We start from the raw sequence: 21,839 nt of genomic DNA, 5'->3' as shown, positions 1-21,839 counted from the left end.
GCTGGTCTCCTAATAGGATACAAGTAACTCTAAAATGTCCATATTTATTGACCAACAGTTGCACAGTGGTAATTTTGGAAGCTCAGGACTGCCAGACCTCGCTATTGAACTATTTTTAACAGGAGCATAGGATGGAATGGAGATCTGGGTTCCACTGGCAAAGTCCTGCCAGGGGGCTATGAACAGGTATTGCAGAGGATTCCGAATAAACTGAGAATGGGGGTGAAAGAACATTCAGAAAGCAGCTTCTTCTAAAAATAGATGTCATCTGTAAGCATACCCTTTCCGTAGTCATATCTTTGATCATATGACAGGGAAACAGTCTATAAATGAAAATGTAAGTGAGCGATGCAGTAAGCTTTTAACAGCTGTGTGATGAGCACAGTTCAAGTTTCAACTATTATTAAAAAACATTTATACAGCTCTGTAAATTTACTCACACTTTACAGCTATAGATAAGACACATTCCCTGCAGCCTTGCTGAGCTTACAATTCTAAATGCAACAGAGAAGGAAAACTTTATATTGGAAAATAAAACTCCAGCTATGCAAATGCACCATGTGGTTTTTACTGTTGCAAAATACACCACAAGGAGCTACATTTCTAAATACATACTAGCAGCTACAGGAATATATAACTGACGGAGCATAGGCTTTAGAATCAAGAGAAGGATGCTAGTCCTAGCTCTGCTATAGGCTTCCTGTGTGTTCATGGGAAAGTCAAGTTGTCTTTCTGGGCCTGTTTCTCCATCAGTGAAATGGAGATAATACAAATTCCTAGGGCTGCTGATTAATCATCATAAACTCACACAATTAACTCAAAATTAATTGTGACTAATCGCACGGTTAAACAATAGAATATCAACTGAAATTTATTAAATATTTTTGGATGTTTTTCTACATTTTCAAATGTATTGATTTCTATTACAACACAGAATACAAAGTGTACAGTGCTCACTTTATATTATTGTTTATTAAAAATATTTGCACTGTAAAAATAGCATTTTTCAATTCACCTATACAAGTACTGTAGTACAATCTCTTTTATCATGAAAGTGTAACTTACAAATGTAGATTTTTTTTGTTACTTAACTGCATTTAGAAATAAAACAATGTAAAACTTTAGAGTCTACAAATCCACTCAGTCCTACTTCTTGTTCAGCCAATCGCTAAGACAAACAAGTTTGTTTACATGTACGGGAGATACCGCTGCCTGCTTATTTACAATGTCACCTGAAAGTGAGAACAGGCGTTTGCATGGCACTTTTGTAGCCAGCATTGCAAGGTATTTACACACAAGATATGCTAAACATTCATATGCCCCTTCATGCTTCGGCCACCATTCCAGAGGACATGCTTCCATCAGCATGGACCCATGTCCTCTGGAATGGAGGTTGAAGCATAAAGGCACATATGAATCTTAAACAAGACATGGGCAAAATTATCTCCTGCAAATTGTAACAAGACTTGTTTGTCTGAGCAATTGGCTGAAGAAGGACTGAATGGACTTGTAGGTTCTAAAGTTTTACATTGTTTTATTTTTGAATGCACTTATATTTGGTACATAATTCTACATTTTTAAGTTCAACTTTCATTATAAAGAGATTGCACTACAGTACTTGTATGAGGTGAATTGAAAAATACTGTTTCTTTTGTTTTTTTTACAGTGCAAATATTTGTAATAAAAAATAAATAAAAAGTGAGCACTGTCACTTTGTATTCTGTGTTGTAATTGAAATCAATATATTTGAAAATATAGAAAACATCCACAAATATTTAAATAAATGGTATTCTATTATTGTTTAATCATGAAATTAAGATTTTTAAATCACTTGGACAAATTACTTGCCTTGCATATGCATTGTGAAGCTTAGTTCATTAGTGTTTATAAAATACTTTGGAGAGCCTCAGATAGGAAGCATTATAGAAATGCAAAGCTATTACTGTTATTATTTGTAGTAAAAACTCTACTAGCACAGTAACTTTGCAGAGCACTTTATGGAGATTATTAAAATAAAGCAAACTGTGGCTCCCTACCCTCACTCAAAGAACTTACAGTCTAAATCAGACAAACACGGAACATGAGACTAGACAACGGAAGGGAGCTGCAAAAGCAGGGATGAGGATTAAAATAGATGAGTATACTACAGAGTGAGTGAAGGCAAGTTCTTAGGGTAAAAGTCATCTTCCAGTCCTGTGCAGTCTATATCAGGAAGCAAGGCAAGAGACATGGGTTTTGGGGAGGGATTTATAGGAAGAGAGCAAATATTCTTGGTACACAGGAAGGAGCAGAGTGAAAGAAAAGGCATGAACGTGGGTGTGGGAGAGAGGGGGCAGAGAGTAGAGGGCAGGGTTTATGCATAAAAAGTGACAGTAGTTTCTTTTTTTTCCATAGTGGCCCATTTATCAGCAAATGACAATGGTCAGTCATTTCAATTCCTAATCCATTCTGGGAACCAACATACTACACAGGGGTAGTACTATGGAAGTGCAGCATGTATCCTGCCATCTGTGTAAGATAACAAGACATAGCATGGACACAACTGAAACAAATGTAATAATCAGGTCAGGGATATAAAAACTTGACTGAGAAAAAGTGAAGTTAGAATGCAAATTAGCTCCAATTCTAAAAAGCTGTGTCTTACTTTACAATGCCTATAGCTATACATAACTTAATGTAGGGCCCAATCCTGCTAGCCCATCACATGCAGAACTCTCATATCTGGTCCTCAGATTGTATAGTCTTCTGGGAAAAGAATCTGCCTTAGAGACACCTCGATTTTAAGACCAGAAGGGATCACAGGATCATCTAGTCTGACATACACAACTCAGGCCATGGAATTTCACCCAGTGATTCCTGCATCTAGTCTTCTAGGTCTACGAAGGTCCATGCATAAGATACAGCTGCATTGGAAGATAACAGGCACTTACAAATATCCAAAGGGCTTTATCTTGCTTTAAATACCATATAGTGGAAGGCAGGCATAACCCAGAACACTTAAACTAAATGACATGCAAGAAATAATGTAAAAAAAGTAGAGCTGCAACAGAATCCATCAGGTACACGCAACCTGCCATGTAAATAAATAACTACACCATATGTTTTGAAAAAATCTGAAAACCCATTTGCTGTAAAGCTCCATTACCATGTTTCCCTTTACTATATATGCAAAGACACACTTACTGCATGCGCCACAGGTGAAGCAGCCATCATGGTAGAGATTCCCCATGGCTTGGCAAGCCTGGTTTGTTCCATACACACCTTGGCTGCACTTCACACAGGTTCCTGAAGATGAAATAATGACAAAGAAGAGAGATCAGAGGTAGAATGTATTAAAATGACAAGTGCACATAAAGGAAAGAGATGGCTTAGCTGCAGAGGATCTTTACCTGCAACAGAAGCACTGGCTCATTAATATGTGCGTCTCAGTTAACGAACAGCAGAAGTTAGACACAGTCGTCATAGCAGGGGAAGCTAGGCAATTTTAGTATTATACACCTTGCAAACTATTGTTAAAGGCTGATGCAATCATCAGATTTGTGGAGTGCACATCACTGTAAATATGTGAAAGACTATCTCAAGACCCAATTTTCTACACTTATGCCCTTCCCTCCCAACATCTACCCTTTCCAAACCACCTCACACACACTATTAAAAAAAAAAAATTCAGAAAGTCTTGAAAGTAGTGAAACTTATTTGGTTGTTCCATGACAAATAGCTTTCACTACTTCAGTGTAGAATGTACGTTTTGATTGCCATAATGGCACTGCCCACTAATCCAGCCTCTAGATTAAATATCAAATCCGCATTTCTTCCCTTTCCAAGATACCTTCTGAAAGGGAAGTCTCAATGTGAATGTTATCTATCTATCTATATCTATATCTATATATATAATGTATTCCGGGCCAGATTCCCACCCCACAGTTCATTTAAAACAATTCCATCTGGTGGAACAGATGTTTGCTGGCAATAGCAATGAATAATCACAGGTTTCAGATTAGCAGCCGTGTTAGTCTGTATTCGCAAAAAGAAAAGGAGTACTTGTGGCACCTTAGAGACTAACAAATTTATTAGAGCATAAGCTTTCGTGAGCTACAGCGCACGATGCAGGATGCATCCGATGAAGTGAGCTGTAGCTCACGAAAGCTTATGCTCTAATAAATTTGTTAGTCTCTAAGGTGCCACAAGTACTCCTTTTCTAATAGCAATGAAGTTAGGGTGGACTTGATTCTCAGAATAGCCTGTGGAATGAACAACATCCAGTGCATGCACACACTGATTTATCTTAGGGAGCCAAAACTCTGCCTATATATGTTGGCTCTGAATAAGATGATCATAATTATGAAGGCTAGCCTGAGCTGGCACACAAATCCACCCACATCCAGTGTGCTATTACAGAGGACATGGAAAATGAAACTGGATGCTTTGACTGCGAGGCTGGTGGGGGCAACCTTTGTAAACCAGAAGGACTAGCCTGCGTCCCTGTCTTACTCGCTCAAGCAGGAGAATACGGGGGAGTAACCCCCACACCCTATTGCTCAGCCAAGTAAGACCAACACAGATCTCCAGATAGGCTCTGTTGCCAAGCAGCACCCCAGCTCTCCAAACACTCCCCACAGCAAGCAAGGGGTCAAGGACGACGCAGAACCTTGGCTCTACTCCCTCTCACTGGCAAGAGGAGCTGGCCAGACCAGGGGAAAGATTAAACATCTTTTCAAGGGCTGCAGTAACTTACCCTCTCCCTCCTCCAAGAAGCAAACAAGAGCCAGAGAGGAATATCTCTGAAGCATGATGCCTCTTGAGGTAGTGCGTTTTACGCATTGCCCTTTGGTCAGGCCTGCGTCTAGAGCAGTGGTTCCGAAACTTGTTCCACCACTTGTGCAGGGAAAGCCCCTGGCGGGCCGCGACGGTTTGTTTACCCACCGTGTCCGCAGGTTCGGCCAATTGCGGCTCCCAGTGGCCGCGGTGCACTCCTTCCAGCAGCTCCCATTGGCCTGGAGCAGCAAACCGCGGCCACTGGCAGCCGCGATCGGCCGAACCTGCGGACGCAGCAGGTAAACAAACTGGCCCAGCCCGCCAGGGGCTTTCCCTGCACAAGAGGTGGAACAAGTTTGGGAACCACTGGCCTAGAGGAACAATGTAGCCCCAGGAAAGTAATTTGTAGTTGCGTTTACCTAGCTGTTTACTGAAAAATGAATGTGTTTTATTATTGTTGCTCTGTATATAACAGCCTGGGTCTTGCCTGATGCTGGGCAGGCAAATAAAAAGGACAGGGCCTTCCACCAAGGAGTCTACTATTTAAGGCCCCATGCATGAGCAGTTCCACTGAACATCAATGAGATTATAAAAGCATGGAATTGCAGGAATGAGGCCTTGAACAGACACATCACCATAAAAGATGGCAATGGGGGAAGAGGGGAGTGTATAGGAGGAAGAGGAGGGCTATAGCAAGGAAAGATTACAAGATGTACTTGAGGTTATGTTAGACCCCTTTTAAAAATTAATGTGTTTCAATTTGGGGCAGTGCCCAGTGATAGCTGGACTTGGCCTTGTATCTTACTTGAGACAGACATTGCCTCACAAGCAATAAAAACCTACAATTAGTCTGCTTTGCCCTCTCCCTGCAGTCACAGAGAAAGGGCAGCCTAGATCATGTTTAATGACTGCCTACCACACTTGCCCTGTTTGATTTCCAAATAAATCTTTTTTTATAATGAAAAGAGATTACAATTAAATCCATTTCCATGAGGCAAGTATTACTGAGGCTTCTCTCCTTCCTCAGTCTGAAACGTCCAGAAATTCTGCAACTGAATGGGAATTTTACTCATTACAAATTATTGCTACTTTCCTATGTTCAAAAACAGCACAAGCATAACAGAGGGCTGGGATGATGCACAGCAAATTACATGTTTTGAGGGGAGGAGCAATCACCCTTATCAGTTTCCTTCATGGCTTTTGAATTGGAATATTCCTTACTACTCTAATTCTGTATAGAATCCACAATGAAAGGCATGCCGGAAAGCCGCTGTCTGACTGAAGAGAAAGGGAAGCTATTGTCTCAAAATAAATACCAAGTGGAGCTAGCTTGTCTGTGCTAAGCATTATCACATGATCACCACAGACCAGTTTTAATGCAGAATCAGGCTCAAATTATCTGAAAAATTAGCAGTCAACATTTTCAACAGGGCCAGCTCTGTTTCCACAATGTTGTAATCTATGTTTACTTCACTTACCAGAGGTGGTATAGACCTGTGGTTTATTTCTGCCTCTGCACTGACCTGCTAGGTCAGAAGTGGGCAAACTACGGCCCGCAGGCCACATCCAGACTATGGGACAGTCCCTTGGCTCCTGAGCTCCTGGCCCAGGCGGCTAGCCCCTGGCCCCTCCCCTGCTGTTCCCCCTCCCCCGCCACCACGTGGGCAGCGCTCTGGGTGGCGGGGCAGCGCAGCTCCCAGACATGCTGCTCTGAGCGGCATGTTAAGGGGGCAGGGGGTCCCGGGGGGTAGTCCGGGGTCAGGGGGTGGTTGGATAGGGGGTGGGGTCCTGGGAGGGGTGGTTAGGGGACAGTGGGATGGGGTGGCGGTTCGGGGGGGGGGGTAGTCAGGGGATAGGGGGCAGTTGGATAGGAGGTGGGGTCTTGGGAGGGGTGATTAGGGGACAGGGGGCAGTTGGATAGGGCAGAGGTTCGGGGGGGGGCAGTCAGGGGCCGAGGAGTGGGGGGGTTAGATAGGGAGTGGAGTCTGGGGGTCAGGGGTCCCGGGAGGGGGCAGTCAGGGGACAAGGAGATGGGAGGGTTGGATGAGTCAGGGGTTCTAAGGGGGGCAGTTGGGGACAGGGGGCAGTTGGATGGGGCGGGAATCCCATGGGGCCTGTTGGGGGTGGGGGTGTGGACAGGGGTCAGGACAGTCAAGGGACAGGGAAGGGGGGGTTGGATAGGGAGTAGGATCCTGGGGGGTGCAGTTAGGGGCAGGGATCCCAGGAGGGGGCAGTCAGGGGACAAGGAGCAGGGAGGGTTGGATGGGTCAGGAGTTCTGAGGGGGGCAGTTGGATAGGGCGGGAGTCCCGTGGGGCCTGTTGGGGACAGGAGTGTGGATAGGGGTCGGGGCAGTCAGGGGACAAAGGGGGTTGGATGGGTCAGGGGTTCTGAGGGGGGTAGTTAGGGGGCAGGAAGCGGGAGGGGGAATAGGGGGCAGAGGCCAAACTGTTTGGGAGGCACAGCCTTCCCTACCTGGCCCTCCATACAGTTTCACACCCCGATGTGGCCCTCAGGCCAAAAAGTTTGCCCACCCCTGTGCTAGGTGATCATGGGAAAGTCACTTCACCTCCCTGTGACTCTGTCTGATCTAGTCAGACTGTAAAACTCTCTCTCAGGTACTGTCTCTTACTATACGTGTGTATAGTGCCTAGCACAGTGAGGTCCTGGCTTCATTTGGGATCGGTAGGCACTATTGACATAACTAGAGTGACCCAGATAGCAACTGTGAAAAAACGGGACAGGGGGTGGGGGTAATAGGTGCCTACATAAGAAAAAGTCCCAAAAAAACGGGACTGTCCCTTTAAAAACAGGACATCTGGTCACCCTAGACACAACTGATTATATAGCTGATTTAAGGTTACAAACTAATTTTAAGTGACTGAAAGGTCTGGTCCATGTTCGGAACAAAACTAACCTATCTGCAACAGTGTCCAAAAGGTGTTGTCAACTATGGCTCTGGCAGAACCATGCTGGCTATGGATTTTTAGCTAACACTGGTAGCAAGTTTTCATCATTCAGTGGTAAAAATGCCCGAGACATGTCTACAGCTACACTTGCACTGTTGCTGAAAAGCAGATACTAGTTTTCCTACTACATAGTATCCCTGAGCATGGAAAACACATTACAATGCATTAGGCTAAAACTCTGAAAATGGTTACAAACACAGTTCCAAGCCCTAGTGTGGTCAGATCCAAAGAGCAGAACTGGAAAGAATCCCATCATAAGACTGAGAAGAATAGAAAGCTTTTCTACTTGTCCAAGTGTGGTCTGAACAAACACACCAGCTGGTTATGGATCCACACCAACATGCCAGTCACTTGGCAAAACTTGTTGGATTTCTCAAACAGAGAGCAAAGCTATTTTAGATATTTATTACAACATGCATTATCTGAAAGTAAAACAGGATGGAGAGAATAGCAAATAAGCTAAGTTGTGTAGGCATTTGGGGCACAAAAAGAGGAAAACCTGACCTTTCAAATGCATATATAGTAAGTTGAAGTCTGATACAACCCAACATTTTGTCCCATCATTGATATACATAGCTCAAGGCTAATTTGTAAGATTCCCTCTTGCCTAGAACCAAGGATGCTAGAAAGCAGGAAAACTGTACATTTTGCAGTTTTAAGATCCTTCCATGACAGTTATTGGTCTTTCTGCAGAATCTATACATTTATTTTATTTAAAAGGTGCCTAACTTTTTTCCTTGTACATGCAAATGTACTTTTTCTCCATTAAGCCTCCAGAACATTTCTTCGTCTCCACAAAGTGCCCAGATACTCAATATGAATCAGCAGTAACAACAACTACAATTCAGAGAGGGATGACATCTGTAATTCATCTCACAGTCCAAGTCTCCTGAAAAGTACTAAAATAGTTTTAGCCAAATTATGCCCCACCCTGATGGAGCCATCTGTGCTGTTTAAATTGCCTTAATTGCTTTACACTTAATGCACCAGGCATGTAGGATAAAAACATACCTTTCTTGCTGCATCATGTAATGGATAGATCTGTGTGAAAGTGACAATGGTCCAATGGAATGTTGGCACACAGTATAACACAACAGCTATTTAATTTTCTGCAAGGCTGTCCCTAGCCAAATGATAGCAGCACAAGAAAAGTTACCAAATAAATCTGTTAGTCTTTAAAGTGCCACCGGACTCCTCGTTTTTGTGGATACAGACTAACTCGGCTACCCCCCTGATACTCATCATCCAGTTCATTTCAGAGTTGCTGAATTCCAATCATAGGTGGTGCTATTTAAATGCTGCCATTATCATGATCAATGACAACCTATCATACTACAGACCTAAAGGTTCTTCAAAAAACAAAACAAAAAAAAATTGGGCCAAATTAAACTTTGGTGTAATACACTGAAGTCAATGGTATTACTCCAGGGATGGGTGTTCACTTCTATTACTATGCTAACGTGGTGTTAGCAATGTACATCAGAAAGCCTTTACCTCTCATTTTAACCTGACCCCTTCCAAAGGGGAAAAAAAAAAAAACTACAGAATTAATTATAATTTTTACCTTACACTATTCAGTCTCTACAGCCCTCCTAGCTCACCCCCTATTGCCATGATGAACCTGCTCTTTCAGGCCTGCTCTATGCTAGGACAAACCTATCGCTGATGACAGGAATCTGCAAAATGTATGCTGAGCTACGGCTGATCACAGGTTAGTTGCCAGAGGAGAGCAGTACACACAGTATTCAACTCCATTTCAGAACTGTAGTTATGCTCTGCTACAAGCAAGTCCTAACTCGAGCGTTTTGTAATGCTGCTGAGCGTGCTTTTTACTGGCCTACACCTACAGTTTAATGGTTATCACCACCAGTTTAGCTACATGTCACTGATACTCACCAGCAGCAACAAGGAAATTTCCTACTATAGATTAGGCCTGAGTAAAAGTAGAGAAATCTTATTCCTCAACTTCAAGCATAAGGCTGAATACTGTATATATGCTTATGTTTAAAAAAAATGAGTGCCTTAGTAGGATGCCTATATCTGCATTTGGATGCTCAGACCCGCACATTATTTACGCAAGCAAGCGCCAACTTGAGCATCTAAAAACACAGGATGAAGATGTTCTATTAAATTATCCACATTTGAAAAATCAGGCAACACACCTTTAACCCTGCACAGTGTATTATTAAAATGTACTCTAAGGCATCTCTTTTGTCAGCACTATGATGAGCCTGAAAAATTACATGTGTGAAATGCTAGTAAGTTCACACTAAAGTGCACTGGTAGAATGGTAACCGTATTTGGAAAGGGAAAGGACATAAATTGCTGATTTCAGTTTAATTTCTGCTTCTAGGGCAGCTTGCCTCTGAACAAAGAAGTCACTGTTCCATTTAGCATCATGTGGAAAGCAACTGCCCTAAGTTACATCTGAGGCTCTGAACAACAGGACCTTTGGAGCACAGCTGGGACTGAAAACAAGTCTTGCGAGCTGTGTCCCAACTCTTATACTTAGTTTCTTCATTTTAATTAATCAGAAACGCTGCCACCGGAAACAGCCCAGGCTCACATGTCTAGCAGGTCAGAAGACCTCTCAGAGCTGTCAGAAGCAGAATCTGATCCTCTGGTATCATCCAAAATGTCAGTCCCACCCACTAAGTTCAACAATTGGATTTCTGTTTGCCTCAAATTTCAAAGTCTAAACAACATTTTCTCCTCCAAATGTTGCTACTTCATTTCTAATTCCTTATCATCCCTAACTCACTAATAATTCAATGAAATTATGCTGAATTATAGCATTCTGTACGACTGATTGGGGCCTTACACCTCCATCCACCAAAGTCTGTTCAGCTGAAAAACAATAAAACAGTTTTTCAATGAACTTTTGGGACAGAGTCCAAATCAAAATATTTCACCGCCACATTTACATCTGTGCCCCCCTGTATTTTCTCAGCAGGAAGCCTTAGCCATAGAGGGGAGAATGTGAGGGTGTGTTACTTTGGTTCAAACGATAGGCCACATTCTGCCATTTCACCGATATAGCCCCGATGATGAGGAGACAACATGGGCATGACTCAGGGTAGACTTGGGTGATACGAGTCTAAAGTGATATAATAAAGACTCTTTACTGGGTCAAAATCTGGAGTTGGCATTTAGCAATTCTGTGGATCTTATTCCTCTCATTTATTCTCTATAACCCTTGATTCCTACATTTTGTTCTGATAACTAATTTCATTCTTCACCAGCAGTTTTAACACTTATTCAGCTGTTATGTTGCTTCAAGAATTACAGCCATTAATATTAACTAAAGCATGTTTGTGGCCCCTCCTGATAGCTGGCTAGATTTACGTAGAAGCAATTAGTCACATTTGGAAAGAAAAATAAAGTTGTTTTCATTTAAATGTCTCCAGTACAGTTTCTGTAAAGTTCTTTCCCATATATTTGCACCCAACAGCTACAAGTGTCATGATCTTGCTTTTTGCGTTAACTCTCCCCCACCTTTTTTCTTATGTTGTTCCCATCTCACCCCTATCCTCCATCAATTATGAATCTTGACTGCTGGCTGGCCACTACTGTCTTCTCATTCTCCCTCCTGAAAACCCATTTCTACCATGAGGACCACAAGAACTAAGTCAACGCCACAACATATATATTATAAAAAAAAAAAGAAAGGAAGGACACAACATGCTTCCTCATGGTGCGCACATTCCCCTTCCCAAGTAACTCTAATCTCATTGCTCTAGCTCCTGACCTTCCCCATACCCCAATTCTGTTTTGTGGCTGCACATTTCACTGAGCCATGGCTACGATAGAACGTACTACCACTGCCTCCTAGGTCTTTTATAGCACTTTTCATCAGTACATCTCAAAGTGCTTTACAAAGGAGGCCAGTGCCATTATCATTGTTAGCTCTTTGGGGCAGGAGCCTGTGTACTGAGAGGTGCTTGGCAGGCCCTTGCGTGCTACAAAACAACACTTAATAATAATGCTCCTCAAAGAACCAATTTCCAAAGCGGGAGGGAGGCTCATGCGAATAGCGAGTTCTTGGCAAATGTGGCTAAATACCTATTCAATCACCATTCAATGGTTGGCACAAGTCTGCTAACTGCCCATGCAGATAATTGTGTATGCAAAAGAGGAAACAGGCCACTACATGCAATTTTTCCACATTACCCATAATCTGCGCACTTGTGAAAACTTGGTCCAAGGTGTTTAAAGCCCCTAAGCCCGATTCAGTTATCCTACACCTTGTGGTGTCATTTACCCTTGTGCAAAATGAGCACAAAACGCCACCATTCCGATTTGGTGGCATTTTACACTCACATTGCACTGGTGTAAAAGACTGCACCAAGTACAGGGCAGAGTGAATCAGGCTCCATATCTTTTGCAGCCTTTTCCTCACCACCACCACTGCTGATCCTCAGTCACTGCTCTCTCCCCAACTTTAAAATAGCCGTTTTTATTTACAAAGTCTAGTTCAGCTTCCAGGAGAGGGGAGGAGGGCCACATACAGCTTTAATCCTAAAGAGTCAAGGCAAATATTTATTCACTTGCTTCCTTGCACAGAGATAAGCTTTGTGTTGTCCACAAGTGTACTAATTCATGTTCTGAAACGAGGAATGTTGGAAGAGTTACTGTATGATTCCCCTCTTCCTGCCCCCCTCTCCCTGCACCGCACACATGAAACTTCTTCCAGCATCAGAGCTTTTCCAGCAACAGGCATGCATCTAGCAGGAAGAAATGAACACATTCACACATTTCCACAGGGAAAGTTGCCCTTATCTCCAGCCCATAAAGCGTGCATGTAAAACAAATCTCAGAAAATTCTTCTATTTTTATCTGAGGTTCCCATCGCAGCAGCCCTCAAATGACCTTTTCAGCATTTGTAACATTTTGGTGGCAATATCAGCTATCGGATTGCAAGGATTGTGCAGTGAAACACCAAGTTCACTACACAACTTCCCTCTGCTCTGACAACTCATTACACCCATCTGCATGTGCCAAGAGTCCAAGTCTCCACTTGGGTAAATGATTCATCTTGAGTTCTAATTTGGTGAAAGGAAAAATCCTCAAACTCAACTACATGATCCACTCTGCTTGCCTGCTACAAAGCATCTCAGTGTTCAGCTTCAAACAAGGATGCCCGGGGCTCTGATAAAATACTAACAGTTTATCAGCTCCACCCTGAGTAGTAATGAGACGATTTAGACCTTAAAAATCTAAGAATCACTCATAATATGAAAAAACTCATTAAGTTTGTTTTAAAATGCTACTGATAACCAGTGTCTTTAAAACACTAAGAGCCAAATTTCCATCTATGGGCACAAGAGGTACACTCATAATGTGTGCGCACAGCTGTTTCACCTGCAAAAACCTGAGTTTGTACATACAAATGGACAGTCAGGCACACTGGGCTTAATCATGTTCCATTGAAATCAACAGTAAAACGTCTATTGGCTTCAATGGTGCATGATCAGGCCTGGAACTGTACGATTTTCATTCAGAATTCTGTGTTCTCTTATAACACAGTGGGCACATGCACATTTCTGCAGTCCACCTGCTGTGCTCACACCTGAAAATCTAGCCTTAACTTTAGCCAGTGAGAGAAGATGAGGAAATTTCAAAGGAACCTAAGGAAAAAGTTAGGCACCCCAATACCACAGAAATTCATTCGATTCAGGCACCTAGCTCCCACAGGCTTCCTTGACAATGGCAGTCTAAAACTTTAATAAAATCAAAGTTAATTTCCAGATCTGTCTCACATGGACTCAGGGCTCTTTCTCCACGTAGTAGAAACAGACCCTTCAGAGTTTTTTATTCCTAATCTAGAAGTTGGATAATAGCCTTTGATTTTGACTGTACAGATAGCCCTTCAGTTTCCTTACGTCTCTTTTGAAATACTGCATAATCCATTGCAGTGAAGTCAGCATTTTAGAAAACACTCTTAAAACAAAAAAAACTCTAGAGACCCAAGCAAGACCCATTTTTCTGACACTGCTTATACGTATGCATTATTCAAAATTCCGGACTTCTTTGGTTCTTTCCTTCCTTTCCCCTACCATATATGGTTTGAGAAGCCAGAACTATTTTGTATGGTAATCTGGTAATCTTGTGTTGGCAGATAACTAGACAGTCTGTTACTCCTTAGAGGAATCCTATCTATATTGGATTTAGTCCTTAAAAAAAAAAGTTCGTGTTTACCAAAGTTGGTTTTCACACAGTACTAGATACAAAATCTCCCTTGTTAGGAGCAGAGCTCTTTATTAACAACATCCATTCCTGACACCTGTGTTACGAATAGCATTTCAGATTACCAAACGTGAAAGCATTTTCAGGAACAATCATTTGCACTTGTGTCTCTAGCCAATTTCAATTCCTGGTTCTGAGGTAACAGCAGAGGTGTTGCATTTGAGTTCACAAGAATGCAGAGGAACATTTAAAACAAAAACAAACTGTTGCTGTTCCTTTTTAAATCATTGTTACATAAAATAATTATTTTCAATACTAAATTTTGGTAGCTTGAGGAACTGGCTTAGTGAAAAAAACAGATTTGTAATACAGTACTTAGAATTCTTCGAGTCAACTCGCTGTATGCAGTGTAGTGTAGCCATATTGGTACCAGGTTATTAGAGAGACAAGTGGGTGAGGTAATCTCTTTTATTGGACCAACTTCTGTTGGGGAGAGAGAAGCTTGAGAGCCTCTTGTGTGCCTCAAATTTGTCTCTCTCATCGACAGAAGTTGGCCCAATAAAATACCTCACCCACCCTGTCTCTCTAGAGACAATTCAGTGCCTTATCCTTGAGTAACAAATAGTATACTGAATGCATAAAAGTGAAAATGAGAGAGTGAGAAGACGACAGCAATAGTTTACAATACTTCTGTACTGCATCAACTCTTTCAAAATATTCCAGGAAGTCACCACTAAACCTCCCTTCATAGATCTGGGACTCAAAGCTGCTGATAATTCTATTTCTTCCCCTAGCATTTCTGCTCCCTTACGCATGTTATTCTCAGTTGGCTGCATTGCCCATCCCCGTGTATAACTTCCTAGTAGGAGTGTGTCACTGGATCCTTCTGGGAATTAAGGAGCCTCCATCTCTTCCCCCTCCCCAGGATCCTGATAAAAATAATTCAGTGGACCCACCATACAGACCTTGCATGTTATCAAAATACCATTACATCACCGCATGCTTCCTGAAAGTTAAAAAGCACATTCCTTGCATTACTGTCAATTTAAAGGTGGTATAAACCTAGTTATCCATTACATGTGTCTGCTCTGGCATGCACCTACTTCCCACACACACATTAAAGTATGTATAATCTAGCTCCTCTGTTCACCCATTCAAAGCAGCGTGAATCCAAAATCCAAGTAGCATTCCTCTATTGAAGAGGATCTCACAGCCTCGTCAGTGGAGCATTCTATATTCAGAGTAGAGGAATGGTATTTAAAACACTATCCTCAAAAAGCAGCAAAAAGAACACAAGACATTGAAATGCAAAATGACTAAAGTAAAAAAAAGTTTGTCAGATCGCTGTAATGTGACGCAATAGGCATTTTACTCCATCTGCCCTTTCATTGGACTAAATATGATAACTATACTCACTATAGGGGAACATCACATATTGATATTCTGGAATATGTTTTCCATGGAGTTCTCAACTAACCATTGGGAGAAAAATCTATATGTCCTTCGAATACCAATATAGGCAGCTACCTAGCTTGCAGTCGTTTATTGTGAAGTTCATAGTAATGTTGGCAAGAATAGAGTGCTTAGGTATCATCGGTATATAGACTGCCCGTGCTGGCACCAGCAATGGTGGCCTTTAAGGAGCAGCAAAAGTAAGCTGAAAGCATGAAGTCCTTCCCCTGGTTTGTGTTTGTAAGTCTGCATAGGGATGAAGATGCACACAGGTGAAAAATGTTACTTCATATTAGGAAGGAGAGTTCAAGCTACTGCTACATTTGGGATGTTCAACCCATGCATCTAATGGCATGTCTACACTACAAACTTAAGTCGACATACAGCTGTGACAGTAATTACTGTGGTTTTTCACGTCCACACTACCCTCCTTCTGTTGGTGGAGCGCATCCTCACCAGCAGCGCTTGCACCGATTTAAGAGGGGCAGTGTGGGGGGCTGAGAGCGTGGACGCTCAGCTCTTGGTGGAACTCACTGCTCTGAGCCCAGCTGCCACCCAGACAGCTCCAAGCCCAGATGACAGCCGGACTCAAAGCAGAGACGCGAGAGCCTGGGCAGCAGCCAGGCTCCAGCCTCCACCTAAGTCTCCTGTAAGCTGTGTAGCCACACAGCAGCCAATATAGCACCATGCAGGCTCTCAGCAAACCCGCCCGGGTCAGGGGAGGGGCGTCCCTCCTCCAGCTCCCACCTAGCCTGGCCTCCAAACTGCCACAGCAATGGCACCCCTCCCCCCCAGCCTAGGCACAGCCCAAGCTGGCCTCAAGTGTGGGGCTGGGGGAGGGGCACATATCTTGCAGCCCCAGCCCCAGAGCTGCCGCGGTGGGGAGTGGTGCCTCTCCCACCCTGCCCCCAGCCCAGGTGCTGCAGTGGGGAAGAGAGCGCTGGGGGGGGAAGGAGTCCTCTCTCCCTGCCATAGCCCCCCGAGCAGCCTCCTGCACCCAAACCCCTCATCCCCATCGCAACCCCAGAGCCCGCACCCCCAGCGGAAGCCCTCACACCCCTGCACCCCAACCCTCTGCCCCAGCCCTGAGCCCCCTCCCACACTCTGAATCCCTCAGCTCCACCCCCACCACATGAATTTTGTTACGTGAACCAATATGAAGACAATGTGTCTCACATCACCTCCGTATTTGTGCACATAACAAAATTCATTCTGCACATGGGTGGGAAAAATTAGAGGGAACACTTTCTCCCTCAGCCCCAGAGTGACAGCCTGAGCTGCAATCCTGGTGCCTGGTCCACAGCAGAGAGCCATCAGCCTTTCTTGTCAATTTCACAGCTCCAGTAGGGAGCCCTGAAATTGACAGGTATGACTGCCACAGCTGATCTAAGGAACACAGTGTCTACACAGACACTGCATCACTCTACCACCACCACACACCCTACGACTCTCATGGAGGAGGAGTTATTGTGTTGGTGTAGTAGGGCACTAACATTAGCGGGAACAAGGCTATTGTGCAGACATTGACATAACTGGGTTGACATAAACCATACGTCAACTTAACTCTGTAGTATAGACTAGGCCTAAAACATGTAAGAACAAAAGATCCTGCTTCTATTGAAGTTAATCATAGAATTCTCATTGACTTCAGAGGAAACAGGATCAGACCCACTCTTTCCCAGAACTGGGTAACCAGACTAAAAATCCTCTATCTTGTTAAGCTATGACATGGCTGAGAAAGAAAGAAAATATACTATTAAACTCACCAACAGGTCATTGGCGCCCCATGTTATCAAATGGACTGAAATCAGCAGAACATTTTAACTACTTATTCAGGTACCCACAGATGTTAAGTTCTTCTTCTCTCTTCACTGCAAGGTACAAGCATACCTTGCAGCACTGGACAACTTGTGGATCTGAGTTGTAGAGTGCAGTACATTTATGGCCTGGTTTTCAGATGCGCTCATTCAGGTTGTTAAATACCTGCAAGTCTTAGCCTTGTCCAACTTTTTGATCAATTAAAAAACTAAGTTTTAATTGAAGCTGAATCACAAGCAATTTTTAGAAAAGGAGGTAGTCTATTAATATCTTTAAAAGATGTTAAATTTGCAATAAAAAATTAATTAAGGTACTTCAAAAGTCATAACCCTTCCACCTCACCCTACTTTCATGATTCTCTCCTGAAGTTACTATGGAATCCTTGCTTTAAAACAAGTGAAATGAAAAAATGTTTCATAGTCAAAATAATTTCTGGCCTCTGTAGTGAATGACACTTAAGTACAAACCACTGAACGCTCCCCCCCCCCCCAAAAAAGTGGGTTTCCCTCCCAGTCTCTGAAGTGAACCTTACAGCAGTTAGTACTGTCAGATGCGTTAATATAACTTACAGATTGCAACTGCAGAAATATATACTTACCAAAGTAGTCAGCCTTGGGACGAGCATCCATCTCTTGCTCCAGACGCTGGGTAAGTGCTTCTAATTTTAATTCAGCTGCAGACGGCCCTTGTTCCTGCTGTGGAAGGAGGGTCTGACAGGGTAATTTTACTTTTGTAGAACTGGAATTTTCCTGGAGTCCTGAGTCATGCTGCAGACTGCTTATGCCCTCTTTAAATGGAGACCTTGGAGCATCAGAAATCATTGGCCCATGTGAAGCTACGCTGATGGAATTCTGCTCAGGACTTATGCCGGAGCCAGGACAATTAAGCCTGTGATTTTGACCATGAACTATGAAATGAGCTGAAGACTTGGGATAAGCACTGGCTTGCTGATAATTTACGCTTGGAGGCAATGGAGTAGGAGCTGAACTAGATGTGGAAGAGCTAGAATTGTCATGGCACCATAGTGAGTGGTCATGACTGGTTTTGTGTGGTGTGCCAGAAGCTAGCATCTCACTCTCAGGGTTTGGGCTAAATTGATCAGACAGACCTGAAAATGCTTGTTGATGGGGCAATGTTGATGGGGCTGAGAATGAGGAAGATCTTTGTTGTGAAAGTCCCACTGCTGTCTCATCATCAAACCCTGCAGAAGTGGAAAAGGAGGTCAGAGTATGTGAGAAAGAGGATGATCTCTGACCAGTTGGGTTTTGGTCATAGCCTTGACTGAGTCTGTTGCTTTCATTCCCATTTTCCTGGCTTCCATACCCACTTTCAGAAGACCTGCAGGAGCTCTGTGACTTCTGATGCTTGTACGGGTGAGGATCAGCTTGCATTTTTGTAGGACTCCTAGGGAGCTGATCACTATGATTAACACTGGATCGTAAACTCCCCAAACCAGATTTTGGGATGGAAAATTTACCAGCATCTCCTCCCCAAGCAGGGACAGCTGTCTGATTCTCATTATAACGATGTCCATGGGGAAGAGAAGGAAAAGATGGCCTTGCAGCACTGGGATTCACATGGGCAGTTCTGTGGAACCCATGTCCTTCAGAGATCTCAGAATCCCCCAGATTCTCTCTACAGCCATATTCTTTGCTAGCTGGTTTGCCCTCTTGGTATAATTTTGTTCGCTGCCCATCAGGAACAGCTTGTGGATGGTGTGGAAAAGCAAGCTGGTGTGCTGCACACACTGATGCTGTGGCCAGAGGAGGTTTGGCAATATTTTCTCCTGAATGCAATGTACTGGCCCCCGCAGCTACTCCATGCACAGGATGGTTTGGAAACTGCTGCTGGACACTGAAACTGGCCCCACCATTTAGAGAGCCAGAGTCAGCCAACATCAGCTCCTCTTCTTGCTGCTGCTGTTTCTGGAGATGAATTTTAGCCATTTTAGTGGCAAAAACTCTCCTGGTTTCCTCAAATTCTGGGTTGTTGCCAACAGCTTTGTCCACCCGAAAGAGTCCATCCCTGGAGGCTTCATACATATTGAGATCTTCTATAAATTTACTCGCCTCCAGGCCCAGATCATCATATTTATCCATTTTTGCAAATTCACGAGCATCCACAGCTAAACTTAACGACAAAAGCTGCAAGCCCTCCAGGACTGTAGGAGCAGTCAGTACTGAATCCACTTTACTTTGTGGTCCTCAGCTGCATGCCTGCTCCGTCCTTGACTCAGAAAAAGGTTACAGAACTTTGTGTGCTTTGTAAAAATAATTAAACGTTCTTGTTTGTAGCTCCCGTTAATAACCGGGTCAGCAGCAGCCGTATCTTCTTACCGTAAACCGCAAGAAACGCCGCTCAAATTTTTATTTCAGAGTAGCAGCCGTGGTAGCCTGTATTCTTTTTGCAAATTTTTATTGTAAATCTGGGGGCGGGAGGAACAGCCCCCGCGAGGACGCAAGATCTGCAAGGGGCTCCAAGCCCAGAGGGGAGGATGACGACCGAGGAGGGGGTGTCCCCGTTCACCCTGCAATCAGGGCTTACTCCGCCTGAGCCCACTAGCAGGAGAGAGGCTAAGAAAGGAAGAGGAGAGTTTGTAGGCGTCTCGTGGAAACCGGCTGCAAACCCCCGCCCGCCCCGCGGGAGGCCCAGTCCCAGGGGGAGCGCGCAGCGCCTGAGGGGCGAGCCAGGGGCAGGGGCTCTCCCGCCGCGCGGGGAGGCTCCCGGGGAAGTGGGGGGCAGCGGGAGAGCCCGTCCCCGCCCAGAGGCCACGGGGAGGGGCCAGGGTCCTCGCTGCAGGGCCGGGGGGAAGCAGGGGCTGTTGCCGGGAGCCCCGGGGGCGAACCTCACGTAGCCCCTTCGCCTGCCCCGGCGAGGCGGCGGCTGCGGAAGTTTCTCCTGCGGGAGCCGCCGCCGCCGCCGCCGGGCGGACTCACCCGGGCGCTGCTCGGGCTCCGCGGCGGCCGCTCTCCGTGACTCGGTGTCGCGTCTCTCTGCCCCGCCCGCGTGGCGGCCTCGCCCCCTTCCCGCCGGCGGGGGGGGCGGAGCCGGAGCCGGGCGAGCCCCGGCTGACGGCGGGTCCCGGGCTGGGGAGGGGGCGGCGGAGCAGCTGCTGCTGCTGCTGCTGCTGCCGCCTCTCGGCGCGGAGCCTGACCCGGCCTGGCTCCGCCCCGTGCAGCTGGCCCGGCTCCGCCTGCGCCCGGTGCCCCGCCGAGCCGGGCCCCACCTGGCCGCGGCTACCTCTCGCTGCGGCTGCTCGGTGCCCGAGCGAGGGCCCAGCGCTTTGCACAGGGTCCGCCCGGGCACAGCTGGAGAACGGGGGGCGGGGTTGAGGTTTGCTCACAATCCCCTCCTAGCACCCTTGGCCCTCCGCGCTGGCCTGATCCGGTGCAAGCGCCGGCGCCCACCCCTGCGAGTTACCCCGTGTAGACAGACACGTGCGCGGGGCTCCCCCGGGCTTGGTGTCTTGGAGGCTCAGGACCTCGCCTCCTGCTGCAGAGAATCTCCTCACCCGCAGTCTAGTCACGGGCACAAGCAGTTTTCTTCTCTGCCTCGCTGTTAAAGCCGAGCATAAAGTTCTGCAGTACTTGTGGCACCTTAGAGACTAACAAATGTGTTCGTCTCTAAGGTGCCACGAGTCCTCCTTTTCTTTTTGCGAATACAGACTGACACGGCTGCTGCTCTGAAACGTGTCATAAAGTTCTGTGTCCCTTTCGCTGTGCTGTTTGGTGGTGGCAGCTCCCCTGAATATTTGTTTCCGGCCAGTTTCAGGTCAATTTACTTTCAAGTCCTTCCGCACTAGACACAAGGCCGGAGTGGTTGGGTTACAAACCCTGCAGTGGAACATTTTGCTCAAATAAACGTAGAAGAACCCAGTGGTTGGGAAGAAGCATGGGGGGGGCCCAACCCTGCTAAAATGTGCAACTTTCATAACTCACTGAGCAGCTATAGGACCTGTGCAACAACTGGGGAGGAACATACAGACCGTCCGTTTGACTAGGGTGACCAGATGTCCCCATTTTACAGGGACAGTCCCTATATTGGGGGCTTTTTCTTATATAGAGGCCTATTACCTGCCCCCCCGGCCCGATTTTTCACACTTGCTATCTGGTCACCCTATGTTTAATTGTTGAGGGTTCAGGGAAGAGCCATGAGAATAAATAAGGGATTACAAAGCATTCTTACAGTGATAGACTTAAGGAGCTCAATATATTTAGCTTAACAAAGACTCGATCACAGTTTATAAGTACCTACATTGGAAATAAATATTTGATATTGGGCACTTCAGTCTAGTAGAGAAAGGTATAACATGGTCCAATGGCTGGAAATTGAAGCTAAATAAATGCAGACTGGAAATAAGGTGTACATTTTTAACAATGGGGGATATTAACCACTGGCACAATTTACTAAGGGTTGTGGTAGATTCTCCATCACTGGCAATTTTGAATCAAGCTTGGATGTTTTTCTAAAAGATCTGCTCTAGTTCCAACAGGAATTGTTTTGGGGGAGTTCTATGGCCTGTGTTATGCAGGAGATCAGATTAGATGGTAGCAATGGTCCCATCTGGCCTTGGCATCTAGGAATTGTGGGATGAGACCCTTACTGACTTGGGTTGGTTGGTGTTTTTTTGTTTCGGTTGTTTATTAACCTTTAATGTTTCA

The 21,839-nt window shown here is 44.9% G+C and overlaps 1 protein-coding gene across 3 annotated transcripts in view; it reads right to left on the bottom strand.

The window, feature by feature from the left end:
- The window catches only part of LIMD1 (LIM domain containing 1), a 62,271-nt gene extending 42,020 nt beyond the window's left edge, over positions 1-20,251 (bottom strand). The window contains exons 1-3 of one of the 3 annotated variants that reach the window (XM_038393174.2): positions 20,115-20,251; positions 17,777-19,751; positions 3,184-3,285 (exon numbers count right to left, since the gene is read on the bottom strand). In XM_038393174.2, the coding sequence (XP_038249102.1) occupies positions 3,184-3,285; positions 17,777-19,277 (1,603 nt within the window). In that variant the 5' untranslated portion in view covers positions 19,278-19,751; positions 20,115-20,251. Of the gene's footprint in view, positions 1-3,183; positions 3,286-17,776 lie in introns of all 3 variants that reach the window. The other 2 variants (XM_043508883.1, XM_043508882.1) reach the window with 2 other exon arrangements.
- Between the last annotated feature and the right edge of the window lie 1,588 nt (positions 20,252-21,839).

The sequence above is a fragment of the Dermochelys coriacea genome, chromosome 2 (genome assembly GCF_009764565.3).
Source record: "Dermochelys coriacea isolate rDerCor1 chromosome 2, rDerCor1.pri.v4, whole genome shotgun sequence".
NCBI lineage: Eukaryota > Metazoa > Chordata > Testudines > Dermochelyidae > Dermochelys > Dermochelys coriacea.
The sequence above is the reverse complement of the archived record's forward strand: the minus strand, read 5'-3'. Positions and strand labels throughout refer to the sequence as shown.